Source organism: Garra rufa, chromosome 1 (genome assembly GCF_049309525.1).
Source record: "Garra rufa chromosome 1, GarRuf1.0, whole genome shotgun sequence".
NCBI classification, from domain to species: Eukaryota; Metazoa; Chordata; class Actinopteri; order Cypriniformes; family Cyprinidae; genus Garra; species Garra rufa.
In genome coordinates this window covers 32,040,324-32,067,365 of record NC_133361.1, presented here as the reverse complement: position 1 = coordinate 32,067,365, position 27,042 = coordinate 32,040,324, and the positions used below count along the sequence as shown (strand labels likewise).

General features: G+C 41.4%; 1 protein-coding gene across 2 annotated transcripts in view; it reads right to left on the bottom strand.

Annotated features, from left to right (window-relative positions):
* Positions 1–27,042, bottom strand: part of sdk1a (sidekick cell adhesion molecule 1a) — a 452,163-nt gene that overhangs the window by 4,958 nt on the left and 420,163 nt on the right. The window contains exons 42-43 of one of the 2 annotated variants that reach the window (XM_073838832.1): positions 16,500–16,637; positions 16,171–16,291 (exon numbers count right to left, since the gene is read on the bottom strand). In XM_073838832.1, the coding sequence (XP_073694933.1) occupies positions 16,171–16,291; positions 16,500–16,637 (259 nt within the window). The remainder of the gene's footprint in view (positions 1–16,170; positions 16,292–16,499; positions 16,638–27,042) is intronic. The other variant, XM_073838837.1, reaches the window with a different exon arrangement.

The window sequence follows — 27,042 nt, the reverse complement described above, 5'->3', positions numbered from 1 at the left end:
AACATGACCAATAAATAAATAGCATTTATTAATGTTAATTAATATTAAGCTAAAAAAGTATTCATATATAGTTTATGTACTGTGAATTAACATGAACATGAACACAGTTCATGTGGGTGTACAGCAATACACAATAAAGTGCAACAAGTTGAGTATTGAAAGGGGCGATATATATATATATATAACTCATCTTAAAATTTTATAATTTTCAGATGTTTTGAACAGATAACAGCAAAGCTTGTTTTGTTGTCCAAGTTTGTCTTGAAATTGTTAATTTAAATTTTATATTCAATAAATAACTCTATGAAAATAAATGTCTATCAATGAAGATAAATCGCTAATGCTAAAAGTTGCATTTTTCTTAATCTTCTGCTATGTGACTGAATAGGACAAGCTCATGGTATAGTTCAGTAAAAAAATAAAAAAAATAAAAAAACAACAACTGCAAAATACAAACAATGAAAGACTTAGTGACCCTTTATATTTTCTCAAAATATCAGACTCTCAAAGATTAGACGTATTTATTTCGATTACACTATATATATATGTGCATTTCTCAAGGATGGTCTATAGCAAGATAGCATGTTTCACTTTCTACCCCTCTCTTCCCCTCTCCCTTTCACCCCTCCCCCCTTTAGTCACTCTAACTGTAATTCTGCAGTGACTGAACACAGACAGGCAGAGTGAGGTTTCTGAGTTCTTTTTTTAATTTTCTTTAATTCATAGAAGCTTGTATACATTTTTTATTTACAGCACTTGCTCAGAATGATTAGATCTCTGTGTGAAAAAAGTTTTAAAGAGTTTGGATGCTGCACTTTAAAGATATAAAAATATTTTTACTATATCTTTAAAAAATCACCACGTCCACACCGTTCAAGATATCCCAAATCCGCTCGCAATTTAACATCTTCAGAATCTTCTCTTCATGTTAAAAAAGTTTGGTGTGAACAGCTGGTTGTTCTTAAAAGTAGTGTGAATTTGTTTACAGCCTGATTTTTCCAAAAATCCACTTTCAAATCAAAATAGCCGGCTTCCTGTTGGTCTTAGCTAATGAGTTTGATTTAGAAAGTTGTCCAAATTGATGAGATTAATATATGTACAGAGTTTGGTGACTGTAGGAAAAACTAACCCCCCAACTTTTGTCAAAAGATGGCGCTATAGAGTGCCTGCTCCACGCCCATTTATGACCTTTTGCCAGTGTCTAACCATCATAAATATTGATGTGTGTGTTGAGTTTCATGAAATTCTAAGCATGTTAACTGCCTCGAAAAGACAGGAATCTAATTTTAAAGTTTGACACGTTGCCATGGCAACAGCATTCGATTTATCTTCGACCCCTTTACATATTCTTATCGGCCGTGTTTTGACATGATTTTGATGAAGTTTAAAGAAAATCGAGTAAAATTAAGAGGCTGATTTCAAAGCATTTTGAAAATGACACACTTCCTGCTGCCAGTTGGTGGCGCTATAACTTTGACTCATAATAGTCACATTTATGGAATCGGCATCATACGACGAACAAACTGGTGAAGTTTCATCAGAATCAGGCAATGTGTGCAACAGTAATTAGACACTTCCTGTTTCTCATTTCTCGCCATAACTTTGTCGCCTTGCCACGGCCAAACCGTTCGAGATATCAAAAATCTCCTCGCAATTTAGCGTCCCCAATGTCTTGAGATCATGCTGACCGAGTTTGGTGACAATCCCATGGAATTCCTGGGAGGAGTACGTTAAATTCCAGAGCATGCGCTTTTTAAACAGCCCTATATATCTCACTTCCTGTCAGGTGGAGCCTATGACATAGAGTACAAAAGTTGTTTGGCTCAGTGAGATCTACATGTGTACCGAGTTTCATATGAATACGTGCAAGTATGTGTGCGCAGTACATCAAGTTTTCAAACTGTGTTCCAGGGGGCGCTGTAGAGGCCCTGAACCACGCCCGGGTCCCAGCCTTTGTGGCGTCCTGATGGCCGCAGATTCCGACGAGTGTGCAAATTTTCAAGAGTTTTTGAGTATGTTAAGGCCCCCAAAAGTGCCCGGAAGGTTGAAAAAAAAAAAAAAAAAAAAAAAATAATAATAATTAAAGCTGCAAGCAGCGATGGTAGGGCCCTCGCACTCGGGCTCACCGCCGATCGGTGGCGAATGGTGGGCACTATGCTATTAACACAGTAAATGTAGGAGGAATATGTCAAAGTCATTGATATGTGCCAATCTTCCTGCTGCCAGCTGGTGGCGCTATGCCTATAACTGAATATTGGCATGCAGATGTGTTCAGGCCAGGACTATTGGCAAACATGTCAAGTTTGGTGCAAATTGTACATTGCATGCTTAAGTTAGTGTAAAACAAGTAATTTGCTGTTGCCAGCTGGTGGCGCTATGACTATAACTAAATACTGGCATGTAAATGTATTCAGGCCAGGACTCTTATCAAACATATTAAGTTTGGGGCTGATTGGACATTGCATGCCTGAGTTACAGTAACTTCCTGTTTCATTGCATTAAGAGTATGCTTTAGCACTTAGCTAAATGTTGCTAACATGTTTCTAGCATGTTGCTACCCTATTTAACACTTGTTGATATTTTTAAGATGTTGCTTGGCATCCACAACAGTATTAAACATGTGACTTCCTGTTGCCAGTAGGTGGCACTATGACTATAACTGAATATGGGCATGGGCTTGTGTTCAGACCAGGACTCTTATCAAACATATTAAGCTTGGGTCAGATTGGACATTGTATGCATGAGTTACACTTATTTTTCTTTGTATTAATATCATGCTTTAGCTCTTAGCTAAGTGTTGCTAGCATGTTTTAACATGATTCTAGCATGATGCTAGCCTATTTAAAACTTGCTAACGCTTTTTAATATGTTGCTAGGAGTCCGTAACACCTTTAAACGACACTTCCTGTTGTCAGAAGGTGGCGCTGTGACTATAACTGAATATGGGCATGTATAAATCTTCAGGCCAGGAGTCTTATCAAACATGTGAAGTTTGGGGCTGATTAGACATTGCATGCCTGAGTTACAGTAACTTCCTGTTTTATGTCTTTAACAACATGCTTTAGCACTAAGTAAGTGTTGCTAGCATGTTTGAGTACGTTTTAAACTAGTTTAGCACTCAATGGCTTTTTTAGTGTGTTGCTAATAGTGTGTCACAGTGTTAAACATGTCACTTCCTGTTGACAGTAGGTGGCGCTATAACTATAACTGAATATTGGCATGTAGACATCTTCAGGCCAGGACTGTTATCAAACATGTGAAGTTTGGGGCTGATTGGACATTGCATGCCTGAGTTACAGTAACTTCCTGTTCCATTGCATTAAGAGCATGCTTTAGCACTTAGCTAAATGTTGCTAACATGTTATAGCATGTTTCTAGCATGTTGCTACCCTATTTAACAGTTGTTGAATTTTTTTTTAAAATGTTGCTAATCATCCACAACAGTATTAAACATGTGGCTTCCTGTTACCAGCTGGTGGCGCTATGACTATAACTGAATACAGGCATGGGCGTGTGTTTAGGCCATGATTCTTATCAAACATGTTAAGTTTGGGGCTGATTGGACATGGTATGCCTGAGTTAGAGTAACTTCCTGTTTTATTGTATAATTAGCATGCTTTAGCATATTAGCTAAGTGTTGCTAGCATGCTTTATTATTTTTGTAGCATCTTGAATATTAAGTTTGGGTCAGATTCAACAGTATATACATGAGTTACAGCAATTTCCTTTTGTATTTGTATTAATAGCATGCTTTAGCTCTTAGCTAAGTGTTGCTAGCATGTTTTAGCATGTTTGTAGCATGTTGCTAGCCTATATAAGACTTGTTAACGCTTTTCAATATGTTGCTAAGAGTCCGTAACAGTGTTAAACATGTCATTTCCTGTTGTCAGCAGGTGGCGCTATGACTATAACTGAATTTAGGCACTGACGTTTGTTCAGGACTGGACTGTCATCAAACATGTGAAGTTTGAGGCAGATCGGACATTGTATGCCTGAGTTATAGCAACTTCCTTTTTCATGGCGAAACATCAAAGTTTGTCAGGCCGCCACGGACACGCCCTTCGACGAAAACTCTAAAGCTTCGCAATTTAACATCGCAAAGGCCTTATGATGACACTCAGCAAATTTGAAGATGATCGGATAAAAACTGTAGGAGGAGTTCGTTAAAGTACGAGGCCTGAAAATGGCAAAAACTGCACAAAAATCGTACAGGAAATTCAATATAACGGACTTCCTGTTGGGTTTTGGATGTTGCACCAGGAGACTTTTTTGTAGGTATTGGTGTGTTACATATGTGTACCGAGTTTCGTACATGTACGAGAAACGTAGCTCGAGGCGCACTCCGTTGAAATTTTATAGGTGGCGCTATCGAGCCATTTTGCCACACCCACTTTTGAAAACCATATCAGATGTAAATTTTCGCCAGGTCTGATGCGTGTGCAAAGTTTCGTGAGTTTTCGGGCATGTTTAGGCCCTCAAAAAGACTTTTCATTTTGGAGAAGAAGAAGAAGAATAATAATTAAAGCTGCAAGCAGCGATGAACGGGCCCTCGCACACGGGCTCACCGCCGACCGGTGGCTTTAGGAACACAGCAAACGGTGGGCAGTATGCTTTTAATACAGTAAATGTAGGAAAAATAGATCAAAGTCACTTAAATGTGCCAAACTTCCTGCTGCCAGCTGGTGGCGCTATGCCAATAACTGATTATTGGCATGTAGATGTGTTCAGGCCAGCACTTTCATCAAACATATGAAGTTTGGTGCAGATTGACCTTGGTATGTGTGAGTTAGTGCAAGATATGATATATCCTGCTGCCAATAGGTGGCACTATAATAATATCTGTATATTGGCCTTTAAATGTCTTCAGGCCAGGACTCTTACCAAACATGTGAAGTTTGAGGCAGATCGGACATTTTATGGCTGAGTTATAACAACTTTTATGTCCATGGCGAAACATCAAACTTTGTCAGGCCGCCATGGACACGCCCTTTAACGAAAACTCAAGATCTTCACAATTTAACATCTCTAAGGCCTCGAGATCAGACTGACCAAATATAATGTTGATATCATTAAATCTCTAGGAGGAGTTTGGTACAAGTCATTTCCTGTTGCCAACAGGTGGCGCTGTGATTATAATAGAATATAGGCCTTCAGATTGGTTCAGGCCAGGACTCTTATCGAACATGTGAAGTTTGAGGCAAATCGGACATTTTATGGCTGAGTTATAACAAGATTTATATCCATGGCGAGACCACGAAATTTGCCAGGCCGCCACGGACACGCCGTTCAACGAAAACTCAAGATCTTCGCAATTTAACATCGCTAAAGCCTTTTTATTAGACTGACCGATTTTGGTGTTGATCTGATTAAATCTCCAGGAGGAATTTGTTGCAGAGTACAGCATGACACTTCCTGGTGCCTGCAGGTGGCGCTATGACTATAACTGAATATGGGCATGTAGATGTCTTCAGGCCAGGAGTGTTATCACACATGTGAAGTTTGGGGCAGATCGGGCATTTTATGCCTGAGTTATAGCAACTTCCTTTTTCATGGCGAAACATCGAAATTTGCGAGGCCGCCACGGACACGCCCTCTGATGAAAACTCTAGATCTTCACAATTTAACGTCGCAAAGGGCTTTAGACTAGACTCTGCAAATTTGGCGTTGTTCCGAATAAATCTGTAGGAGGAGTTCGTTCAAGTACGACACCTGAAAAAGGCAAAAATGACACACATTTTGCTGAGAATATTAATATTAACTGACTTCCTGTTGGGTTCCGGATTTTGTTCCAAGAGGCTTTTTTGTAGGTATTGGTGAGTTACATGTGTGTACCGATTTCGGTGCATGTACGTGAATCACAGCTGAAAGCGCACACCGCTGAACGTCTAAAGGTGGCGCTGTCGAGCCATTTTGCCACACCCAATTCTAAAACCCAAATCAGATGTAAATTTTCGCCAGGTTTGATGTGTGTGCAAAGTTTTGTGAGTTTTCGGGAATGTTTAGGTCCTCTAAAATGCGATTCACTTTGGAGAAGAAGAAGAATAATAATAATAATAATAATAATAAACGGAGCAGATTCAATAGGGTCCTCACACCATCGGTGCTCGGGCCCTAATTAAAGCTGCAAGCAGCGATGAACGGGCCCTCGCACACGGGCTCACCGCCGACCGGTGGCTTTAGGAACACAGCAAATGGTGGGTAGTATGCTTTTAATACAGTAAAAATATGAGAAATATGTAAAAGTCACTTAAATGTGCCAAATTTCCTGCTGCCAGCTGGTGGCGCTATGCCTATAACTGATTATTGGCATGTAGATGTGTTCAGGCCACCACTTTCATCAAACATATGAAGTTTGGTGCAGATTGACCTTGGTATGTTTGAGTTAGTGAAATATATGATATATCCTGCTGCCAACAGGTGGCGCTATGATAATATCTGAATATTGGCCTTTAGGTGTCTTCAGGCCAGGACTCTTACCAAACATGTGAAGTTTGAGGCAGATCGGACATTTTATGGCTGAGTTATAACAACTTTTATGTCCATGGCGAAACATCAAACTTTGTCAGGCCGCCACGGACACGCCCTTTAACGAAAACTCAAGATCTTCACAATTTAACATCTCTAAGGCCTCGAGATCAGACTGACCAAATATAATGTTGATATCATTAAATCTCTAGGAGGAGTTTGGTACAAGTCATTTCCTATTGCCAACAGATGGCGCTGTGATTATAATAGAATATAGGCCTTCAGATTGGTTCAGGCCAGGACTCTTATCGAACATGTGAAGTTTGAGGCAAATCGGACATTTTATGGCTGAGTTATAACAAGTTTTATATCCATGGCGAGACCACGAAATTTGCCAGGTCGCCACGGACACACCCTTCAACGAAAACTCAAGATCTTCGCAATTTAACATCATTAAGGCCTTTATATTAGACTGACAGATTTTGGTGTTGATCTGATTAAATCTTTTGGAGGAGTTTGTTGCAGAGTACAGCATGACACTTCCTGGTGCCAGCAGGTGGCGCTATGAGTAAAACTGAATATGGGCATGTAGATGTCATCAGGTCAGGAGTGTTATCACACATGTGAAGTTTGGGGCAGATCGGGCATTTTATGCCTGAGTTATAGCAACTTCCTTTTTCATGGCGAAGCATCGAAATTTGCCAGGCCGCCACGGACACGCCCTCCGATGAAAACTCTAGATCTTCGCAATTTAACGTCACAAAGGGCTTTAGATTAGACTCACCAAATTTGCCGTTGATCCGAATAAATCTCTAGGAGGAGTTCGTTCAAGTATGACGCCTGAAAATGGCAAAAATTACACAAATTTTGCTAAGAAAATTAAAAATAACCGACTTCCTGTTGGGTGTCAAATTTTGCTCCAAGAGGCTTTTTTGTAGGTATTGGTGAGCTAGATGTGTGTACCGATTTTCGTGCATGTACGTGAATCACAACTGAAAGCGCACACCGCGGAACGTGTAAAGGTGGCGCTATCGAGCCATTTTGCCACACCCACTTCTGCAACCCATATCAGACGTAAATTTTCGCCAGGTCTGATGTGTGTGCGAAGTTTCATGAGTTTTCGGGTATGTCTAAGCCCTCAAAAATGCGATTCATTTTGGAGAAGAATAATAATAATAATAATAATAATAAACGAAGCAGATCCAATAGGGTCCTCACACCATCGGTGCTCGGGCCCTAATAAACGGAGCAATTCCAATAGGGTCCTCGCACTGTAGTGCTCGGGCCCTAATTAAAGCTGCGAGCAGCGATGAACGGGCCCTCGCACCCGGGCTCACCGCCGACCGGTGGCTTCAGGAAAACAGCAATCGGTGGGCAGTATGCTTTTAATACAGTAAATATAGAAAAAATATGTCATAAGTCATTTAAATGTGCCAAAATTGCTGCTGCCAGCTGGTGGCGCTATGCCTATAACTGATTATTGACATGTAGATGTGTTCAGGCCAGCACTATTATCAAACATATGAAGTTTGGTGCAGATTGACCTTGGTGTGTTTGAGTTAGTGAAATATATGAGATATCCTGCTGCCAACAAGTGGCGCTATGATAATATCTGAATATTAGTCTTTAGGTGTCTTCAGGCCAGGACTCTTACCAAACCTGTGAATTTTGTGGCAGATCAGACATTTTCAGGCTAAGTTATAACCACTTCTATGTCTATGCAGAAACATCAAACTTTGTCAGGCCACCACGGACATGCCCTTTAATGAAAACTCAAGATCTTCACAATTTAACATCTCTAAGGCCTCAAGATCAGACTGACCAAATATAATGTTGATTTAACTAAATGCAATCAATGCAAGGACTTCAGATAGATGCCAACTGTGAACCAGTATGCTACAAATAAGAACATGTAATTCATGATGATAGCAAAATGTTATTATTGCTTCCTTTATATCCACCACTTCTGCTTAAATGTCATTGTTACCTATCTGTACAATTTTTGTATAATATATTTTTGTATAAAATCAATTGTTGTCATAACTAAGAATCAATAAGGAAGACGGTGCCCAGTTGGCACATGCATTCACAGTAACCATCTGCTAGTTTGGATTTTAAGTTTACAGAATTGAAAGGGTTACACTTTAAAATCAACACACAGACACATACACACAAAATATAAAATGTTGCCATCCAGTTTCATTTGTTAAAATTAACTATATCAGTTAACATGACCAATAAATAAATAGCATTTATTAATGTTAATTAATATTAAGCTAAAAAAAGTATTCATATAAAGTTTATGTACTGTGAATTAACATGAACATGAACACAGTTCATGTGGGTGTACAGCAATACACAATAAAGTGCTCTATAAACGCTTCATTCTTTCAAAATATCTTTAAAAATCAAGTTGAGTATTTTAACGGGGTGATACATATATATAACTGATCTTAAAATTATGGTTTTCAGATGTTTTGAAGAGATAACAGTAACGTTTGTTTTGTTGTCAAAGTTTGTCTTAATTTTTTATTATTATTATTTTATATTCAATAAATAACACTATGTAAATATTGTCTATCAATGAAGATAAATTGATCATGCTAAAAAGTTGTATTTTTTAAAATCTTTTGCTATGTGACTGAATAGGACAAGTTCATGGTACAGTTAAGTAAAAAATAAATAAAAAACAACAACTGCAAAAAATGAACAATGAAAGACTTAGTGACCCTTTATATTTTCTCAAAATATCAGACTCTCAAAGATCAGACATATTTATGTAATTACACTACATACAGTATGTGCATTTTGTTCAAAGATGGTCTGTAGGATGGCTCTCTACTCTGTCACCCTCTCTGCCTCTCACCCCTCCCCCCTGCAATAATGAGCTTCTCTGTGCCTGACTGAACGCACACACACAGTAGAGACATTCACCAGAGTGACAGCAGGTTTCTGAGTTCTTTTTTAAATTTTCTTTAATTCATAGAAGCTTGTATACATTTTTTATTTCCAGCACTTGCTCAGAATGATTAGATCTCTGTGTGAAAAAAGTTTTAAAGAGTTTGGATGCTGCACTTTAAAGATATAAAAATATTTTTTACTATATCTTTAAAAAATCACCACGTCAACACCGTTCAAGATATCCAAAATCCGGTCGCAATTTAACATCTTCAGAATATTCTCTTCATGTTAAAAAAGTTTGGTGTGAACAGCTGGTTGTTCTTAGAAGGAGTGTGCATTTGTTTACAGCCTGATTTTTCCAAAAATCCACATTCAAATCAAAATAGCCGGCTTCCTGTTGGTCTCAGCTAATGAGTTTGATTTAGAAAGTTGTCCAAATTGATGAGATTAATATATGTACAGAGTTTAGTGACTGTAGGAAAAACTAACCCCCCAACTTTTGTCAAAAGATGGCGCTATAGAGTGCCTGCTCCACGCCCATTTATGACCTTTTGCCAGTGTCTAACTATCATTAATATTGATGTGTGTGTTGAGTTTCATGAAATTCTAAGCATGTTAACTGCCTCGAAAAGACAGGAATCTAATTTTAAAGTTTGACATGTTGCCATGGCAACAGCATTCGATTTATCATCGACCCCTTTACATATTCTTATCGGCCGTGTTTTGACATGATTTTGATTAAGTTTAAAGAAAATCGAGTAAAATTAAGAGACTGATATCAAAGCATTTTGAAAATGACACACTTCCTGCTGCCAGTTGGTGGCGCTATAACTATGACTCATAATAGTCACATTTATGGAATCGGCATCATACGACGAACAAACTGGTGAAGTTTCCTCAGAATCAGGCAATGTGGTCAACAGTTATTAGACACTTCCTGTTTCTCATTTCTCGCCATAAATTTGTCGCCTTGCCACGGCCAAACCGTTCGAGATATCAAAAATCTCCTCGCAATTTAGCGTCCCCAATGTCTTGAGATCATGCTGACCGAGTTTGGTGACAATCCTATGGAATTCCTGGGAGGAGTACGTTAAATTCCAGAGCATGCGCTTTTTAAACAGCCCTAAATATCTCACTTCCTGTTGCGTGGAGCCCATGACATAGAGTACAAAAGTTGTTTGGCTCAGTGAGATCTATATGTGTACCGAGTTTCATATCAATACATGCAAGTATGTGTGCGCAGTACATCAAGTTTTCAAACTGTGTTCCAGGGGGCGCTGTAGAGGCCCTGAACCACGCCCGGGTCCCAGCCTCTTTGGCGTCCTGATGGCCGCAGATTCCGACGTGTGTGCAAATTTTCAAGAGTTTTTGAGTATGTTAAGGCCCCCAAAAGTGCCCGGAAGGTTGAAAAAAAGAAAAAAAAAAAAAAAAAAAAAAAAAAAAAAAATAATAACCCTTAGAAGAACAATAGGGCCTTCGCCCTTTTGGGCTCGGGCCCTAATTAAAGCTGCGAGCAGCGATGAACGGGCCCTCGCACCCGGGCTCACCGCCGACCGGTGGCTTCAGGAAAACAGCAATCGGTGGGCAGTATGCTTTTAATACAGTAAATGTAGAAAAAATATGTCATAAGTCATTTAAATGTGCCAAAATTGCTGCTGCCAGCTGGTGGCGCTATGCCTATAACTGATTATTGACATGTAGATGTGTTCAGGCCAGCACTATTATCAAACATATGAAGTTTGGTGCAGATTGACCTTGGTATGTTTGAGTTAGTGAAATATATGAGATATCCTGCTGCCAACAGGTGGCGCTATGATAATATCTGAATATTGGTCTTTAGGTGTCTTCAGGCCAGGACTCTTACCAAACCTGTGAATTTTGTGGCAGATCAGACATTTTCAGGCTAAGTTATAACCACTTCTATGTCTATGCAGAAACATCAAACTTTGTCAGGCCACCACGGACATGCCCTTTAATGAAAACTCAAGATCTTCACAATTTAACATCTCTAAGGCCTCAAGATCAGACTGACCAAATATAATGTTGATTTAATTAAATGCAATCAATGCAAGGACTTCAGATAGATGCCAACTGTGAACCAGTATGCTACAAATAAGAACATGTAATTCATGATGATAGCAAAATGTTATTATTGCTTCCTTTATATCCACCACTTCTGCTTAAATGTCATTGTTACCTATCTGTACAATTTTTGTATAATATATTTTTGTATAAAATCAATTGTTGTCATAACTAAGAATCAATAAGGAAGACGGTGCCCAGTTGGCACATGCATTCACAGTAACCATCTGCTAGTTTGGATTTTAAGTTTACAGAATTGAAAGGGTTACACTTTAAAATCAACACACAGACACATACACACAAAATATAAAATGTTGCCATCCAGTTTCATTTGTTAAAATTAACTATATCAGTTAACATGACCAATAAATAAATAGCATTTATTAATGTTAATTAATATTAAGCTAAAAAAAGTGTTCATATAAAGTTTATGTACTGTGAATTAACATGAACATGAACACAGTTCATGTGGGTGTACAGCAATACACAATAAAGTGCTCTATAAACGCTTCATTCTTTCAAAATATCTTTAAAAATCAAGTTGAGTATTTTAACGGGGTGATACATATATATAACTGATCTTAAAATTATGGTTTTCAGATGTTTTGAAGAGATAACAGTAACGTTTGTTTTGTTGTCAAAGTTTGTCTTAATTTTTTATTATTATGATTTTATATTCAATAAATAACACTATGTAAATATTGTCTATCAATGAAGATAAATTGATCATGCTAAAAAGTTGTATTTTTTAAAATCTTTTGCTATGTGACTGAATAGGACAAGTTCATGGTACAGTTAAGTAAAAAATAAATAAAAAACAACAACTGCAAAAAATGAACAATGAAAGACTTAGTGACCCTTTATATTTTCTCAAAATATCAGACTCTCAAAGATCAGACATATTTATGTAATTACACTACATACAGTATGTGCATTTTGTTCAAAGATGGTCTGTAGGATGGCTCTCTACTCTGTCACCCTCTCTGCCTCTCACCCCTCCCCCCTGCAATAATGAGCTTCTCTGTGCCTGACTGAACGCACACACATACTGTAGAGACATTCACCAGAGTGACAGCAGGTTTCTGAGTTCTTTTTTAAATTTTCTTTAATTCATAGAAGCTTGTATACATTTTTTATTTCCAGCACTTGCTCAGAATGATTAGATCTCTGTGTGAAAAAAGTTTTAAAGAGTTTGGATGCTGCACTTTAAAGATATAAAAATATTTTTTACTATATCTTTAAAAAATCACCACGTCCACACCGTTCAAGATATCCAAAATCCGCTCGCAATTTAACATCTTCAGAATATTCTCTTCATGTTAAAAAAGTTTGGTGTGAACAGCTGGTTGTTCTTAGAAGTAGTGTGCATTTGTTTACAGCCTGATTTTTCCAAAAATCCACATTCAAATCAAAATAGCCGGCTTCCTGTTGGTCTCAGCTAATGAGTTTGATTTAGAAAGTTGTCCAAATTGATGAGATTAATATATGTACAGAGTTTAGTGACTGTAGGAAAAACTAACCCCCCAACTTTTGTCAAAAGATGGCGCTATAGAGTGCCTGCTCCACGCCCATTTATGACCTTTTGCCAGTGTCTAACTATCATAAATATTGATGTGTGTGTTGAGTTTCATGAAATTCTAAGCATGTTAACTGCCTCGAAAAGACAGGAATCTAATTTTAAAGTTTGACATGTTGCCATGGCAACAGCATTTGATTTATCATCGACCCCTTTACATATTCTTATCGGCCGTGTTTTGACATGATTTTGATGAAGTTTAAAGAAAATCGAGTAAAATTAAGAGGCTGATATCAAAGCATTTTGAAAATGACACACTTCCTGCTGCCAGTTGGTGGCGCTATAACTTTGACTCATAATAGTCACATTTATGGAATCGGCATCATACAAGGAACAAACTGGTGAAGTTTCATCAGAATCAGGCAATGTGGTCAACAGTTATTAGACACTTCCTGTTTCTCATTTCTCGCCATAACTTTGTCGCCTTGCCACGGCCAAACCGTTCGAGATATCAAAAATCTCCTCGCAATTTAGCGTCCCCAATGTCTTGAGATCATGCTGACCGAGTTTGGTGACAATCCCATGGAATTCCTGGGAGGAGTACGTTAAATTCCAGAGCATGCGCTTTTTAAACAGCCCTAAATATCTCACTTCCTGTTGCGTGGAGCCCATGACATAGAGTACAAAAGTTGTTTGGCTCAGTGAGATCTATATGTGTACCGAGTTTCATATCAATACATGCAAGTATGTGTGCGCAGTACATCAAGTTTTCAAACTGTGTTCCAGGGGGCGCTGTAGAGGCCCTGAACCACGCCCGGGTCCCAGCCTCTTTGGCGTCCTGATGGCCGCAGATTCCGACGTGTGTGCAAATTTTCAAGAGTTTTTGAGTATGTTAAGGCCCCCAAAAGTGCCCGGAAGGTTGAAAAAAAATAAAAAAAAAAAAAAAAAAAAAAAAAAATAATAACCCTTAGAAGAACAATAGGGCCTTCGCCCTTTTGGGCTCGGGCCCTAATAACCCTTAGAAGAACAATAGGGCCTTCGCCCTTTTGGGCTCGGGCCCTAATTAACTCATCCCCTTGTCATCCAAGATGGTCATGTCTTTGTTTCTTCAGTCGTAAAGAAATTGTGTTTCTTAAGGAAAACATTTCAGGATTTCTCCCCATATAGTGGACTTCCATGGTGTCCGCAAGTTTTAACTTCCAAAATGCAGTTTAAATGCAGCTTCAATGGGCTCTAAACAATCCCAGCTGAGGAAGAAGGGTCTTATCTAGAGAAACGATTAGTTAATTTCTTAAAAAATGTGATGCGCATGCAAACTCTGTGTAATCCAGGTCAGTTACAGTTAGGGTATGTTGAAAAACTCCCATCTAATTTTCTTCTCCAATTTCAAAATCGCCCTACATCGCTGTTTTACCTTTTTTTGTAAAGGTTGTTTGACCCTCTTTGCACGTTCACTTTGTAAACACTGGGTCGGTACTTCTGCTGCAATGCAGGACAATTCTGAAGTTTGAAGAGAGAATGAGATGGGAGTTTTTCAATATACCCTAACTTTCTTGACCCAGATTACACAGAGTTCTTGAGTTCGCATGGGCATCGCAAAGCTAGACAAGGTGAGCATTTGAGGTTAAAAAGTATATAAATTGCACATTTTGTTTTTAGAAAATAACTGATTGTTTCGCTAGATAAGACCCTTCTTCCTCGACTGGGATTGTTTAAAGCTATGTGAAGCTGCATTTTGCAAGTTCAAAATCGCAGGCACCATAGAGGTCCACTATATGAAGAACATTCCTGAAATGTTTTCCTCAAGAAACATAATTTCTTTTCAACTGAAGACAGAAAGACACAGACATCTTGGATAACAAGGGGGTGAGTAAATTATCTGTAAATTTCTGTTATGGAAATGGATTTCTCCTTTAATCAGTTCTAATTAAACATGTATTTGAGGTTCACCCAATACCAATCAATCATTTATTAGGGGGCATTTACATATGGCACATTCTTGCATTCATAAGCAGCTCAGCAGAATGTAACAAAATGGAACTTATTTAGCAGCCATATTAAGTTTATAGAGTCATAACAAGCATAGACATTAAGGGTCACACATTATACATTTTCCAATAATCAGATATGGCCAACTTGTCCACCACAGTATTTGATATGCTTGATGCTCTACTGAACTCCATTAGGCAAGGCTCTGTATGTTATTAAGATGACAAAATGCACTCATTAGAGTCTTACAGTGCTTGTCAATGTCAAAATGTTGGAGACGTTTGGCCAATCTAATCAAAGAAGGCAGGCTTCACTGTTCACAGAAGCCGAACAACGGTTTTATGATATGTTAAACAACAGTAATTTCCAGGAATACTAAAACTTTTTTAGTCAAATTTTGCTGTTTTGAATTGAAAATATGACTGCATATAATTTGTGTAATGCAAATCGTAGTTTAATTTGATGATGCAGCAAATGTGAAGTTGTTTTTAGTAAATTGACCATAAGTTTAAAGGCCATCGCACACTGAGTACGAAATTTTCGTCTGAAATTTTTGCACATTAAAAAATTAATTTGGCCTCACGCTATGTCAATCGAGTTTACACACTGCCTCCGAAACTTTTGTCAGTTATAAAAAATTTGAATCAGGTTTGATTTTCTGCGTTTCTGCATCTGTAACAAGCAATTTTATAGGAAAGGATGACGAATGTTAGAAAACCGAATAAACGCATATGAAAATATTGGACTCATTGTGCAATGACCTTAAAAGTTAAGACCTTTGTTCATCTTCAGAACGCAAATTAAGATGATTTTGATGAACTCGGTGGAGAAGAGGTTTTTTTTGCGAACAAAAAGTATTGTCGTCGCATCATAAAATTATAGTTGAACCACTGATGTCACATGGACTATTTGGTTGATGTTCTTGGCACCTTTCGAGGCCTTGGACATGGTAGTACCCTTGCTGTCTATGGAGGCTCAGAAAGCTCTAGGATTTCATCAAAAAAATCTTAATTTGTGTTCTGAAGATGAACAAAGGTCTTACAGGTTTGGAACGACATGAGGATGAGTAACTAATGACAGAATTTTCATTTTTGGATGCACTATTTCTTTATTGAATATGGTTACTTGGCTGGTTCAGTGCTTATTTTAACAATATTATGAATTCGCCACCACAGAGTTATAAGATTGTGCATACATAAGCTGTGTTGTTACAGTACCTGGTGCCATTTTTCCTCAAGAAGACACCCTTGACGTGAACAGGCCTGCTGTTGAGCTCTAGAGCCGTGAAGCCTCCATTGTCCAGCGTGACCGTCTCCTCCACCGTGGACACAGCTTTACCTACAGCAGTAAGCATATCATCATCACGGCAAAAACATCACCTGGGTCAAACTTTAATCACTGTTTGCCACACGGCGTAGGAGTCTGAGTGGGCAGATGTGTTTATCTGGATGAATATGTATGCGAATTTACAGCACATAATGATTATGTGAGGGAGGATGGATGGATGGATGTGTCATGAGAGGGCTGAAGAGGTTTTTCAGGTCACCTGTTCCACAGCTCTTGTACTTCCTGTTCTGTCCGTGCAAGACGAGACCAAACACCACCAGCAACAGCAGAATCAGACCACACAATGCCAACACAATGAGAAACCACCACTCCTCATAAAACGGGGTGTCCACTTGGGCTGTTTATGACAAAGAGAAATTAGAGTAGTTCACTTTCAGAACAACAATTTACAGATACTTTACTCACCCCCTTGTGATCCAAGATGTTTATGTCTTTTTTTCTTCAGTCGTCAAGAAATTATGTTTTTTGAGATAAACATTTCTGGAAATTTCTCCATATAATGGACTTAAATGGTACTCCGATTTTTGAACCTTCAAAATGCAGTTTAAATGCAGTTTAAATGCGGCTTCAAAGGGCTGTAAACGATCCCAGCCGACGAAGAAGAGTCTTGTCTACCGAAATGTTCGGTCATTTTCTTAGAAAAATATATTTTTATATACCTTTTAAGCACTGAAACTCGTCTAGCACTAGGGCTAATGCGCGTCCGCGTCTATACGTTCTACGTAATCACGTCGAAAGGTCAAGTGTGACGTATGCGAAACCCAGTGTTTACTAGCTTGGAGACGAAGGACCGTTCCAGAGTTATTGCGTGTGGAATGACACAAATTTAATTTGGTCCAGTCGTGACAGCACTGAGATTCCTGCTCCGTTGGAAATGTGGGCATTTTCCACATTTGCACCACCATCTCGTCTCGTTTGAACGCGGTCTGCCCGAGGCTTGTGTCGCCGCCGCAGTATTCTCTCTCTGACTGAGTTCATCGTCTGTGTCATAGATATATATATACGTAGATGCCTCATTGGACCGCTCCAAGCACGTAGATGCGTCCGCCATATTGGAACGGCCCATAGAAACAGTCGCTAATGAGGTATCTACGTGTATATATCTATGGTCTGTGTATTCCGGCTCAAAAAGGTAGGGAACGGCGAAAAACTCCATCTCATGTGCTCCTCCAGCTTCAAAATCGTCAGACATCGTTGTACTTTATGTTGTACCTTGTTGCTAAATAATGTTTGATTGCGTTGCACTTCTCTCTTCTCAAGTTTGCTTTGTAAACACTGGGTCTGTAATTTCGCATACGTCACACGTGACCTTTCGACGTGATTACGTAGAACATATAGATGCGGACGCGCATTAGCCCTAGTGCTAGACGAGTTTCAGTGCTTAAAAGGTATATACAAATATATTTTTCTAAGAAAATGACCGAACGTTTCGGTAGACGAGACTCTTCTTCGTCGGCTGGGATCGTTTATAGCCCTTTGAAGCCGCATTTAAACTGCATTTAAACTGCATTTTGAAGGTTTAAAAATTGGGGCACCATTTAAGTCCATTATATGGAGAAATTTCCAGAAATGTTTATCTCAAAAAACATAATTTCTTGACGACTGAAGAAAAAAAGACATAAACATCTTGGATCACAAGGGGGTGAGTAAATTATCTGTAAATTGTTTTTCTGAAAGTGAACTACTCCTTTAAATATAAAGATAAGAGATACAGAAATGTAGATTGTTTACAATTGTGACTGTGGACCACAAAACCAGTCATAAGGGTCAATTTTATAAAATTGATATTTATACATAATCTGAAAGATGAATAAATAAGCTTTCCATTGATGTATGGTTTGTTAGGATAGGACAATATAAATCTGGAATCTAAGGGTGCAAAAAAATTGTCTCAGATTACGAATGTAACCCTGGTTCCCTGAGGGAACGAGACACTGCGTCACCAACGCTTTGGGGAACGCCATTGGCGGGCCGCACTCTGAAAATGTCTACAACCAATGAAATGACGGGAGTGACGTCACAGGCGTGGTGACGTAAGCGACCAGGAAGTATAAGGCACGTGCGTTTGATACCGGCGTCAGCTCTTAGGGAATGAAGCGAGCGCCGTAGGGATGCGGGAATTATGGTCCATGACAGTGTCTCGTTCCCTCAGGGAACCAGGGTTACATTCGTAACCTGAGACGTTCCCTTCCGGGAACTCGAACTGCGTCATCAACGCTTTGGGGAACGAGATACCCACGCCCCCATGATTCCAAATCCCTGCGCAGTGTCTGTTTTGCTGCTAGGCCAAGGGAAAGGAATGCGTTGTGTCTCTGGTGCATCACTCCAGAGAAGAAATTCCCTCTGTCTGGTGACACTAGGGTGCCAGAACAAGAAGGAAACAGTGTCTGGAATACTTACCTGCCAAGACACTGTGATGACTCCGCCTGGGAAATCTTGCCAGGACGCGAGTGGTATTACACCTCTGTCTGGGAACATACGTGCCAGAACAAGAGGGAGAAAGATCCTTGGTCTAGTAAGCTACTAGAACCAGAGGGAGGTAATCCTCGGCCCTCAGGCACACGAGGAGAGCATTGATAGTAATTCTCGGCCCTCAGGCCCACGAGGAAAACATTGGTCCTCTACCAGAGTCATTCTTAGTCTGGATCCTCAACCGGAGCGAGAGGGAGAAACCCTCCTCAGCCCTCAAGCCCACGAGGAGAGCGATAGACCTCTTCTTGTCCGTCAGCCAGAACAAGAGGTTCTCCTCGGCCCTCAGGCGCACGAAGAGTCTTAGTCCTTTGTCTGGGAAGAGCCAGAACAAGAGGGACCGAATAAGCCATTGTCTAGTCTTCCACAGACAAGAGGGCAATATGATCCTCGGCCCTCAGGCGCACGAGGAAAAGATAGTCCTTTGTCTGGTTCTCTGCCAGAACAAGAGGGACCCAAGTAGTGTCTGGTGTACCTGCCAGAACACTGGAGTGTCTCCGCCTGGGAATTTTGCCAGGACGCGAGTGGTATTACACCTCTGTCTGGGAACCATACGTGCAAGAACAAGAGGGAGAATATTCCTTGGTCTAGTCTTACTAGAACCAGTGGGGAGGATATTCCTCGGCCCTCAGGCACATGAGGAGAGCATAGTATTCCTTGGTCTGGTCGTGCCAGAACCAGAGGGAAAAATAATCCTTGGTCTAGTATCTACTAGAACCAGAGGGAAAAGTAAACCTCGGCCCTCAGGCACACGAGGTACATCTCCTGTCTTGAGAGCTGCCAGACCAGGAGGGATGAGACTCTGGGCCTAGCCTTGTTGCTAGGACATGAGGACAACGGAGCCAGGAGTGGCTCTGAGATCAAGTTCGTAGAACCTAACGAACGTGAGAGGGACCAGTCTCTATGAGATGTGCCCCCTCAGGGGCCACACCCATAATTTCCACATCTCCGGGTGGGGGTGGCATATTGCGCCCCCGGCCTGGGATAGGAGGTCCCTCCTGACGGGAATCTCCCACGGAGAGCCGTCTAGGAGGGCGATAATGTCCGAGAACCATACTCGGGCCGGCCAGTATGGGGCTACTAGCAGTAGCCGTACTCCAAACCGGCGCACTCTTTCCAGAACTCCCGGGAGCAGAGCGATCGGGGGAAATGCGTACAGACGAAGCCTTGGCCATGTCTGTACCATGGCGTCCAGTCCCAGCGGAGCTGGAGGCACTAGAGAGTACCAGAGAGGACATTGCGATGTCTCTCGAGTCGCAAAGAGGTCCACTTGAGCCTGGCCAAACACTCTCCAAATCTGCTTCACTACTTGAGGGTGAAGCATCCATTCCCCGGGCCTCTGCCCCTGCCTCGACAGGACGTCTGCTCCCACATTGAGACGTCCGGGTATATGGACTGCTCTCAGAGATAGAAGCTTTTCTTGTGACCACAGGAAGATCTGGTACGCCAACTTGTACAAGGGGCGTGATCGCAGACCACCCTGGTGGTTGATATAATAGACTACCGCGATGTTGTCTGTCTGGACCAACACATGATGGTTTCTTAGGTCTGGAAGGAAATGCTTCAGGGCCCGAAACACGGCCAGCATCTCTAGGCAATTTATGTGCCAGGAGAGATGATGGTCGTTCCACAGGCCTGGGGTTGAGCGGCCACTCATGACCGCTCCCCACCCGGTAAGGGACGCATCTGTCGCTAGCATGATGCGGCGACAAGGAGCTCCCAGCATCGGGCCCTGAGAGAGAAACCAGGGTTTCTTCCACAAGTCCAAGGCACGTAGGCATCGCCGCGTGACCTTGATCTTGCGGAACGGGTTGCCCCTCGGGGAAAACCCTCTGGTTTTGAGCCACCACTGCAGTGGTCTCATGTACAGCAGTCCAAGAGGTATCACGTTGGATGCAGCTGCCATAAGACCTAACAGTACTTGGAACTGTTTGACAGTGAGTGACAGGCCTAGCTTGACCGCATTTACTGCAGTAAGGATCGACTCGATCTGAGCAGGTGACATTCGTGCCTGCATCGTGGTCGAATCCCATACGACACCTAGATAAGTGGTTCTCTGTAATGGAGATAGCACACTTTTCTTGGCGCTGAGTCTCAACCCCAGCTCTTTCATGTGAGCGAGAACAGCACCTCGATGCTGAACCGCTAACTGCTCTGAGCTGGCTAAAATCAGCCAGTCGTCTATGTAGTTGAGTATGCGGATACCCTGGAGTCGCAACGGAGCCAGCGCAGCATCCACACACTTCGTGAAAGTTCGGGGTGAGAGAGCTAGGCCGAACGGAAGAACCCTGTATTGGTAAGCTCTGCCCCTGAAAGCAAACCTCAGGAACTTCCTGTGTTGAGGAAGGATGGAGACGTGAAAGTATGCGTCTTTTAGATCTATCGTGACAAACCAGTCCTCGGACCTGATTTGAGACACGACCTGTTTGACAGTTAACATCTTGAACTTCAGTTTCTTGACTGAGCGGTTCAAGTGTCTGAGATCTAAAATGGGCCGCAGCCCACCATCCTTCTTCGGAACGATGAAGTACCGGCTGTAGAACCCGGACTCTCTGTGCTGAAGAGGGACCACCTCGATGGCCTCCTTCCTCAGAAGGGAGTTTACTTCCTGTTTCATTACCAGAGCCTGCTCGGGGCCCACCTCGGTGGGAAATACCCCGTTGAAAGGTGGCGGCGGTGCGCCGAATTGGATAGAATAACCTTTCTCTACAGTACGCAGGACTGATGCAGATACATTTGGCAGTAGTTTCCACGCTGCCAGATAATCTACTAAGGGAACCAGCCTCTCGAGACTGGTTTCTGGATTTATTTGAACAACTGATTCGGTGGCCTGTAACAGCGAACTGGCAGGAAACGCCTGAATCGGCTGTTCTGAAAGCCCCTGTGGGGGCGGCGAACTCTCTAGCTCCGCTACGATTCAGGGCGGAGAGACCAGAGAATGATGTTCGCGGGAGACTGCCGCGCCCTGTAACATTGGCAGGGTTAGCTGACGAATCTCCTGAGGGCCCCGAGGAAGGGCGGCCACCATGTACTGTGGTGAACCACCAGCCTCCCCGAGAGGGGCTGCCCTCACTGGCCCTGTGCCGCAGCAGTCAGGGCCGCTTAGCCGAGGACCCCTTGGACTGGAGGACGACCCTCAGGTCAGCCCTCTTCCCAGAGGCCCCCGACTTGGAGTGTTGCTTACCCCGTCCTCTAGGCTTTGCCGGAGGGGCGTGGGTTGCAACACTCCTTTTTTGAGCCTCTCTATGTGAGGAGCTAGCACACGGCTGGGGCTGCTCCCGTTCAGCCCCAGAGGAGTAAACGCGGCGAGGAAGGAACTTCTGGAACGCCGCCGCCTGCTTGCGGGCCTCCTGGTGTCTGCCGACAACTGAGTCACCAAAGAGGCCGGATGGATGCAGGGGGGCGTCCAGAAGCGTGACCCTGTCCTTCTCCCTCATTTCGGACAGGGTCAGCCACAGATGCCTCTCCGCGGCCACCAAGGCTGACATAGACCGACCCACAGCGCGAGCGGTCTCTTTGGTGGCCCGGAGAGCGAGATCTGCATTGCGTCGCATCTCTGTGACGCTCACTTCCTCGCCGTCATTAAACTCCTGCAGCAGGTCTGCTTGGTAGGCTTGAAGGACTGCCATAGTGTGAAGGCAAGCCCCAGCCTGACCTGCTGCCGTGTATGCCTTGCCCATCAAGCTTGATGTAACTCTTAATGGCTTGGTGAGCAAGGACGGAGCCTTCAAAGATGATGCCTGCCCAGGTGACAGATAGCCTGCGAGCGTCTGTTCAACCTGCGGCATCATCTTATAGCCGTGCTCATTCATCCCCGCCACATTACCGTAGTGATCAGTGGCCGAGGAGAATAAGCGGGCTGAATATGGTTTTGGATCTGACGAACTCATTATGCAGATCCGGGAAAAACGGAAGGCTCTGTCTAGGAGGTGTTGAATCCGCAGGAAGCATTCATCTAAACGGCTTCTCTGTGGCTCATGGCTTTGTTCAGCGGGCCAATCGATCTTTAATTTGGCTACCGCATTAGTCAACACCTCCACTAGCTCCTCATAGTGAGGCGATCGGGGGGGCGGTTGAACTGCATCAAGACTTTCCACATCAACCTCCTCGGAGGAAGATAGGAGAAGCCTTGATTCGTTCTCCTCCTGGAGGGAAGGAACCGCAGTGCGGGCTTCCACATCCAGAAGGAGGTCGCTAGATCCGCCAGGTGAGGAGGGAGATAGGGCAGCGCCCGTCTCCATTCCCTCTAGCAGATCTAATTGCGAACCCCACGAGTGCAGCTGCCGCTCCGCCTCGGCGGAAAGGGGGCCAGACCCTCAGGGAACGCTGGTGAAAGCCCCCTCCTCGAAGAGGGCTCTCCGGGAACGAAGCACCCGCAGTGGAAGGCGTTCACACTGCCGGCAGCCAGCCCCGTCAAGGGCTGACTGTGCATGCTCCGCTCCCAAGCAGACCACGCATAGGTTGTGTGTATCCCCGCCAGTGATGAATCGCTGACATGGGGGAGCACACCGCCTATGTGGCTGCTCAACCACTCTAAAACTCTCTCTTTTCTTTCCCCGTTTCCTGGTTGACATATTGCTCAAAAGAAATTTGTGCAAACTGGCACAGAAAAACAGCAATATGCAAAGACAGACACATACACAGAGCGCTCTCGCTGAATGACAAAAGCTGACGCCGGCATCAAACGCACGTGCTTTATACTTCCTGGTCGCTTACGTCACCACGCCTGTGACGTCACTACCGTCGTTTCATTGATTGTAGACATGTTCAGAGTGCGGCCCGCCAATGGCGTTCCCCAAAGCGTTGATGACGCAGTTAGAGTTCCCGGAAGGGAACCAAGTATTGAGAAATCACCTTTAAAGTTGTCCAAATTAAGTTCTTAGCAATGCATATTACTAATCAAAAATTAAGTTTTGATATATTTACGGTAGGAAATTTACAAAATATCTTCACGGAACATGATTTTTACTTAATATCCGAATTATTTTTTTGCCATTAAATAAAAATAGATCATTTTGAACCATACAATGCATTTTTGGCAGTTGCTACAATATACTCATGCTACGTAAGACACATTTTACAAAACTTTTACATTATTTTTTTACTTGATTTCTTTGTAGATTTAAGGCTAGAATACTTTCCCCTCCCTATTTATAGTCAGGAAGAGTTGATGCTAGTTAGCAGTCAGATTGCATATTTTTGATTTGAAAGATTTTAACAAAATTGTGTAGTGTATGCTTAGTTTAGAAGCTTTATGATTCCATCCAATCACATTGTTTTCACATTTTAAGCTTGTCCCCCAAAACCAATAGATTTCAACTTCGCTATTTTGGGCAAAAGCACACCGATTGAAATTTTTGTTACCATTTGTATCCTTTCCACTCGCTTCCATTCCTGCTCACTTTAAGCAGCGTAATGGCTTCATTTATTCAATCGTGTTTGTGTGCCGCACTTGGTGCTCCTGTGAAAGTGATGTAGAATGTGAGAAAATATAAGGGGACAAAATCCGAACAGTCACAGTAGATGCTTGTAAAACAGTAGTTTTCAAACTTTTTTTAAGGTGATAGTTCCACCCAGTAATGAAATTCTGTCATTAATTACTCACCCTCATGTCGTTCCTAACCCATAAGACATTTGTTCATTTTTGAACACAAATTAAGATATTTTTGATGATATTCGAAAGCTTTCTGATCCTGCATAGACAGCAACACAACTGACACGTTGAAAGCCAAGAAAGGTAGCAAGTAGATTGTTAAAATAGTCCATTCAACATCAGTGGTTCTATCGTAATGTTAGGAAGCTACAAGAATACTTTTTGAGCGCAAATAACACAAAAATAAAATTTTTCAACAATTTCTTCTAATCTGATCTCATGACAAAAATGTACCTGTGGGAACTTTTTTCCAAGACGTGAAATACGTACCGCCATGTATGTTTCGTGACTTATTCGATGTGAAATGTCCATTGAGTGGCGCTAAAAGTGTGTTACATATGGTACGTTTTATGTGACGTTGGTTTTGTACATCACCACAGTTCTGACTTGAAATGTTCATTGAGTGGCACTATAACTCTACGTACCATCTGCACTACACCTAAGCCTACCCGATAGTATGAACAAAAGCATATGTGGCATAAAAACACAATTGCAAGCATGCCGTTTTAGCTTTTATTTGATCTCTCATCTTTTAACTCTTTCATCGAGGCATTTTTTTCCACAGAATTTGTACCCAAGGATTCCACACCCTAAGTCCAATTCCATGCCAGCTGAGCTACCGAGCAAGCTTGTTATGTCAGTTATGGAGTTGTAATCATAACTGTGTACAAAAATGATTACAAGTGCTTGCTGTTTTACCCCTTCTAGTGTTCATTTCAGTTGGAAACTGCAGTGATGTACTTATTGGTACGTATTTCACGTCTTGCGAAAATATTCTCACAGGTATGTTTTTCGTCATGAGATCAGGTAGATTTCTTCTCTTCCATGTCAGTCTGTGACACATTTTCAGCAGAGTATCACAATGTATGCGTGTGGTCCTACTGTCTATGGAGGGTCAGAAAGCTCTCGGGTTTCATCAAAAATATCTTAATATGTGTTCTAAAGATGAACAAAGGTCTTACGGCTTTGGAACAACATGAGGGTGAGTAATCGATGAGAATTTTCATTTTTGGGTGAACTATTCCTTTAAATCATCCTGGCAAGCTATTTTTAGGTCTTTTAGGCGACCCAAAGTTTGAAAACTAGTGTGTCTTGGTTGACCACTTGTGATTGGATTGGAAAGTAATTGACTATCCTTCATATTACCAGTAGTGATACTCGCCAACTTGAGAAGATATTTCCTTATTTGAGAGAAGACAGCAGTGAACGTCTACCATATTTGGAGAAGCAGTGGCACATGTTTATTGGCCCGTGTCCTATCTGCTCATCTCTAGTGCTCTAGAGCAAAGGAGAGCATGGCCCAAATGTGCCAGAACTCTCCAGTCATATGTGACAGCCGCTGATGGACTACTCTGACAGCAATACTGAGCTGCAGTGACATCAGCTCACAGACAGATTGGAGCATGCCTGTGGTATGAATATTTCAGTCCCATGACATGCGAGATGTTGATAACATACTTCGCTTTTCATTTACAAACAGACCTCTAGGACTTGCACCACACTACATTAATTACTTGCTGAGGCAACATGGCAGTTTTTCTTGAAAGCACTAGCCAGTGGCTAAAGAGAAAGTCTGAGCGAGACAGAGAAGAAAGCTCTAGTCTTTGACAGCTTTTTTTTTTCTACCTTTATATAATTTGTACAACATTGAAATCTTGCTTTCAAATCCATGCTTTGTCAGCTATGTCAATGAATCTGACTCGGTTTACAATATCACAAATAAAAACCACTTTGTTTGGCTGATGGTATTAAAAACAAACTGATCATATGACAGCCTCTGCGATGAGACATCTCGAAACCGTTTCAACAGTTTTATGAGCATTACTCAGCTATAACATTATAGAGATACAAAGGTCTACACAATATTTATTTAACAAATAAATTGACTTTCAAGTTCCTTTTAGGGTAATACCCTCTACATGGCCCTAGTTACATTGATTAACTTTCCTTATACAGCAGTGAGACAGCAATTGTTTGTATTCCTTATCTGTGATAAGAAAGCAGTAGTTCAGGGTTCACGTCTTACAAATTCAAATAAGGTAGCATATCCGCAAGTATATATTTTGAAAAGAGAAAGCCTTACTTATTTAGGTTATTTAGGTGCATCTCTGATGTTTGAATGAATAGGTTTATAATAAACCACAAACTATGATTGTTTTAAAGAGGAAATCCAAAGACCATTTGTTTATTTGTGTTACAATGCTGGTAAAACATTAATTTTTAAGTTCAGTTTAATTTAAGTGAATTTGTCATTGTTCTATTTTACTTTATAGCCTATGTTTTTTTGTTAATTAAACAACAGTAAAAATGAGCCACAAACTAAGCATAAGGGCAAAATTTTTGTTACTTTTTTTAATTTATTCATTTTTAACACCCAGCCCCCTACTTCCGGCATTAATGTGTGGTTGCTCAACCACAGGAAAACACATGAAAATAAGGCAATCTCAATGAGTAAACATTTATAAGAACAGAAGAAAACAGCCACATCTCTAAATCATAAATTCCAAGATCAAAATAATGAGAAAGTTGCCTTTAGAGTTGTCAAAATGAAGTTCTTAGCAATCCATATTACTAATCAAAAAGTAAGTTTTGATATATTTACGGTAGGAAATTTACAAAA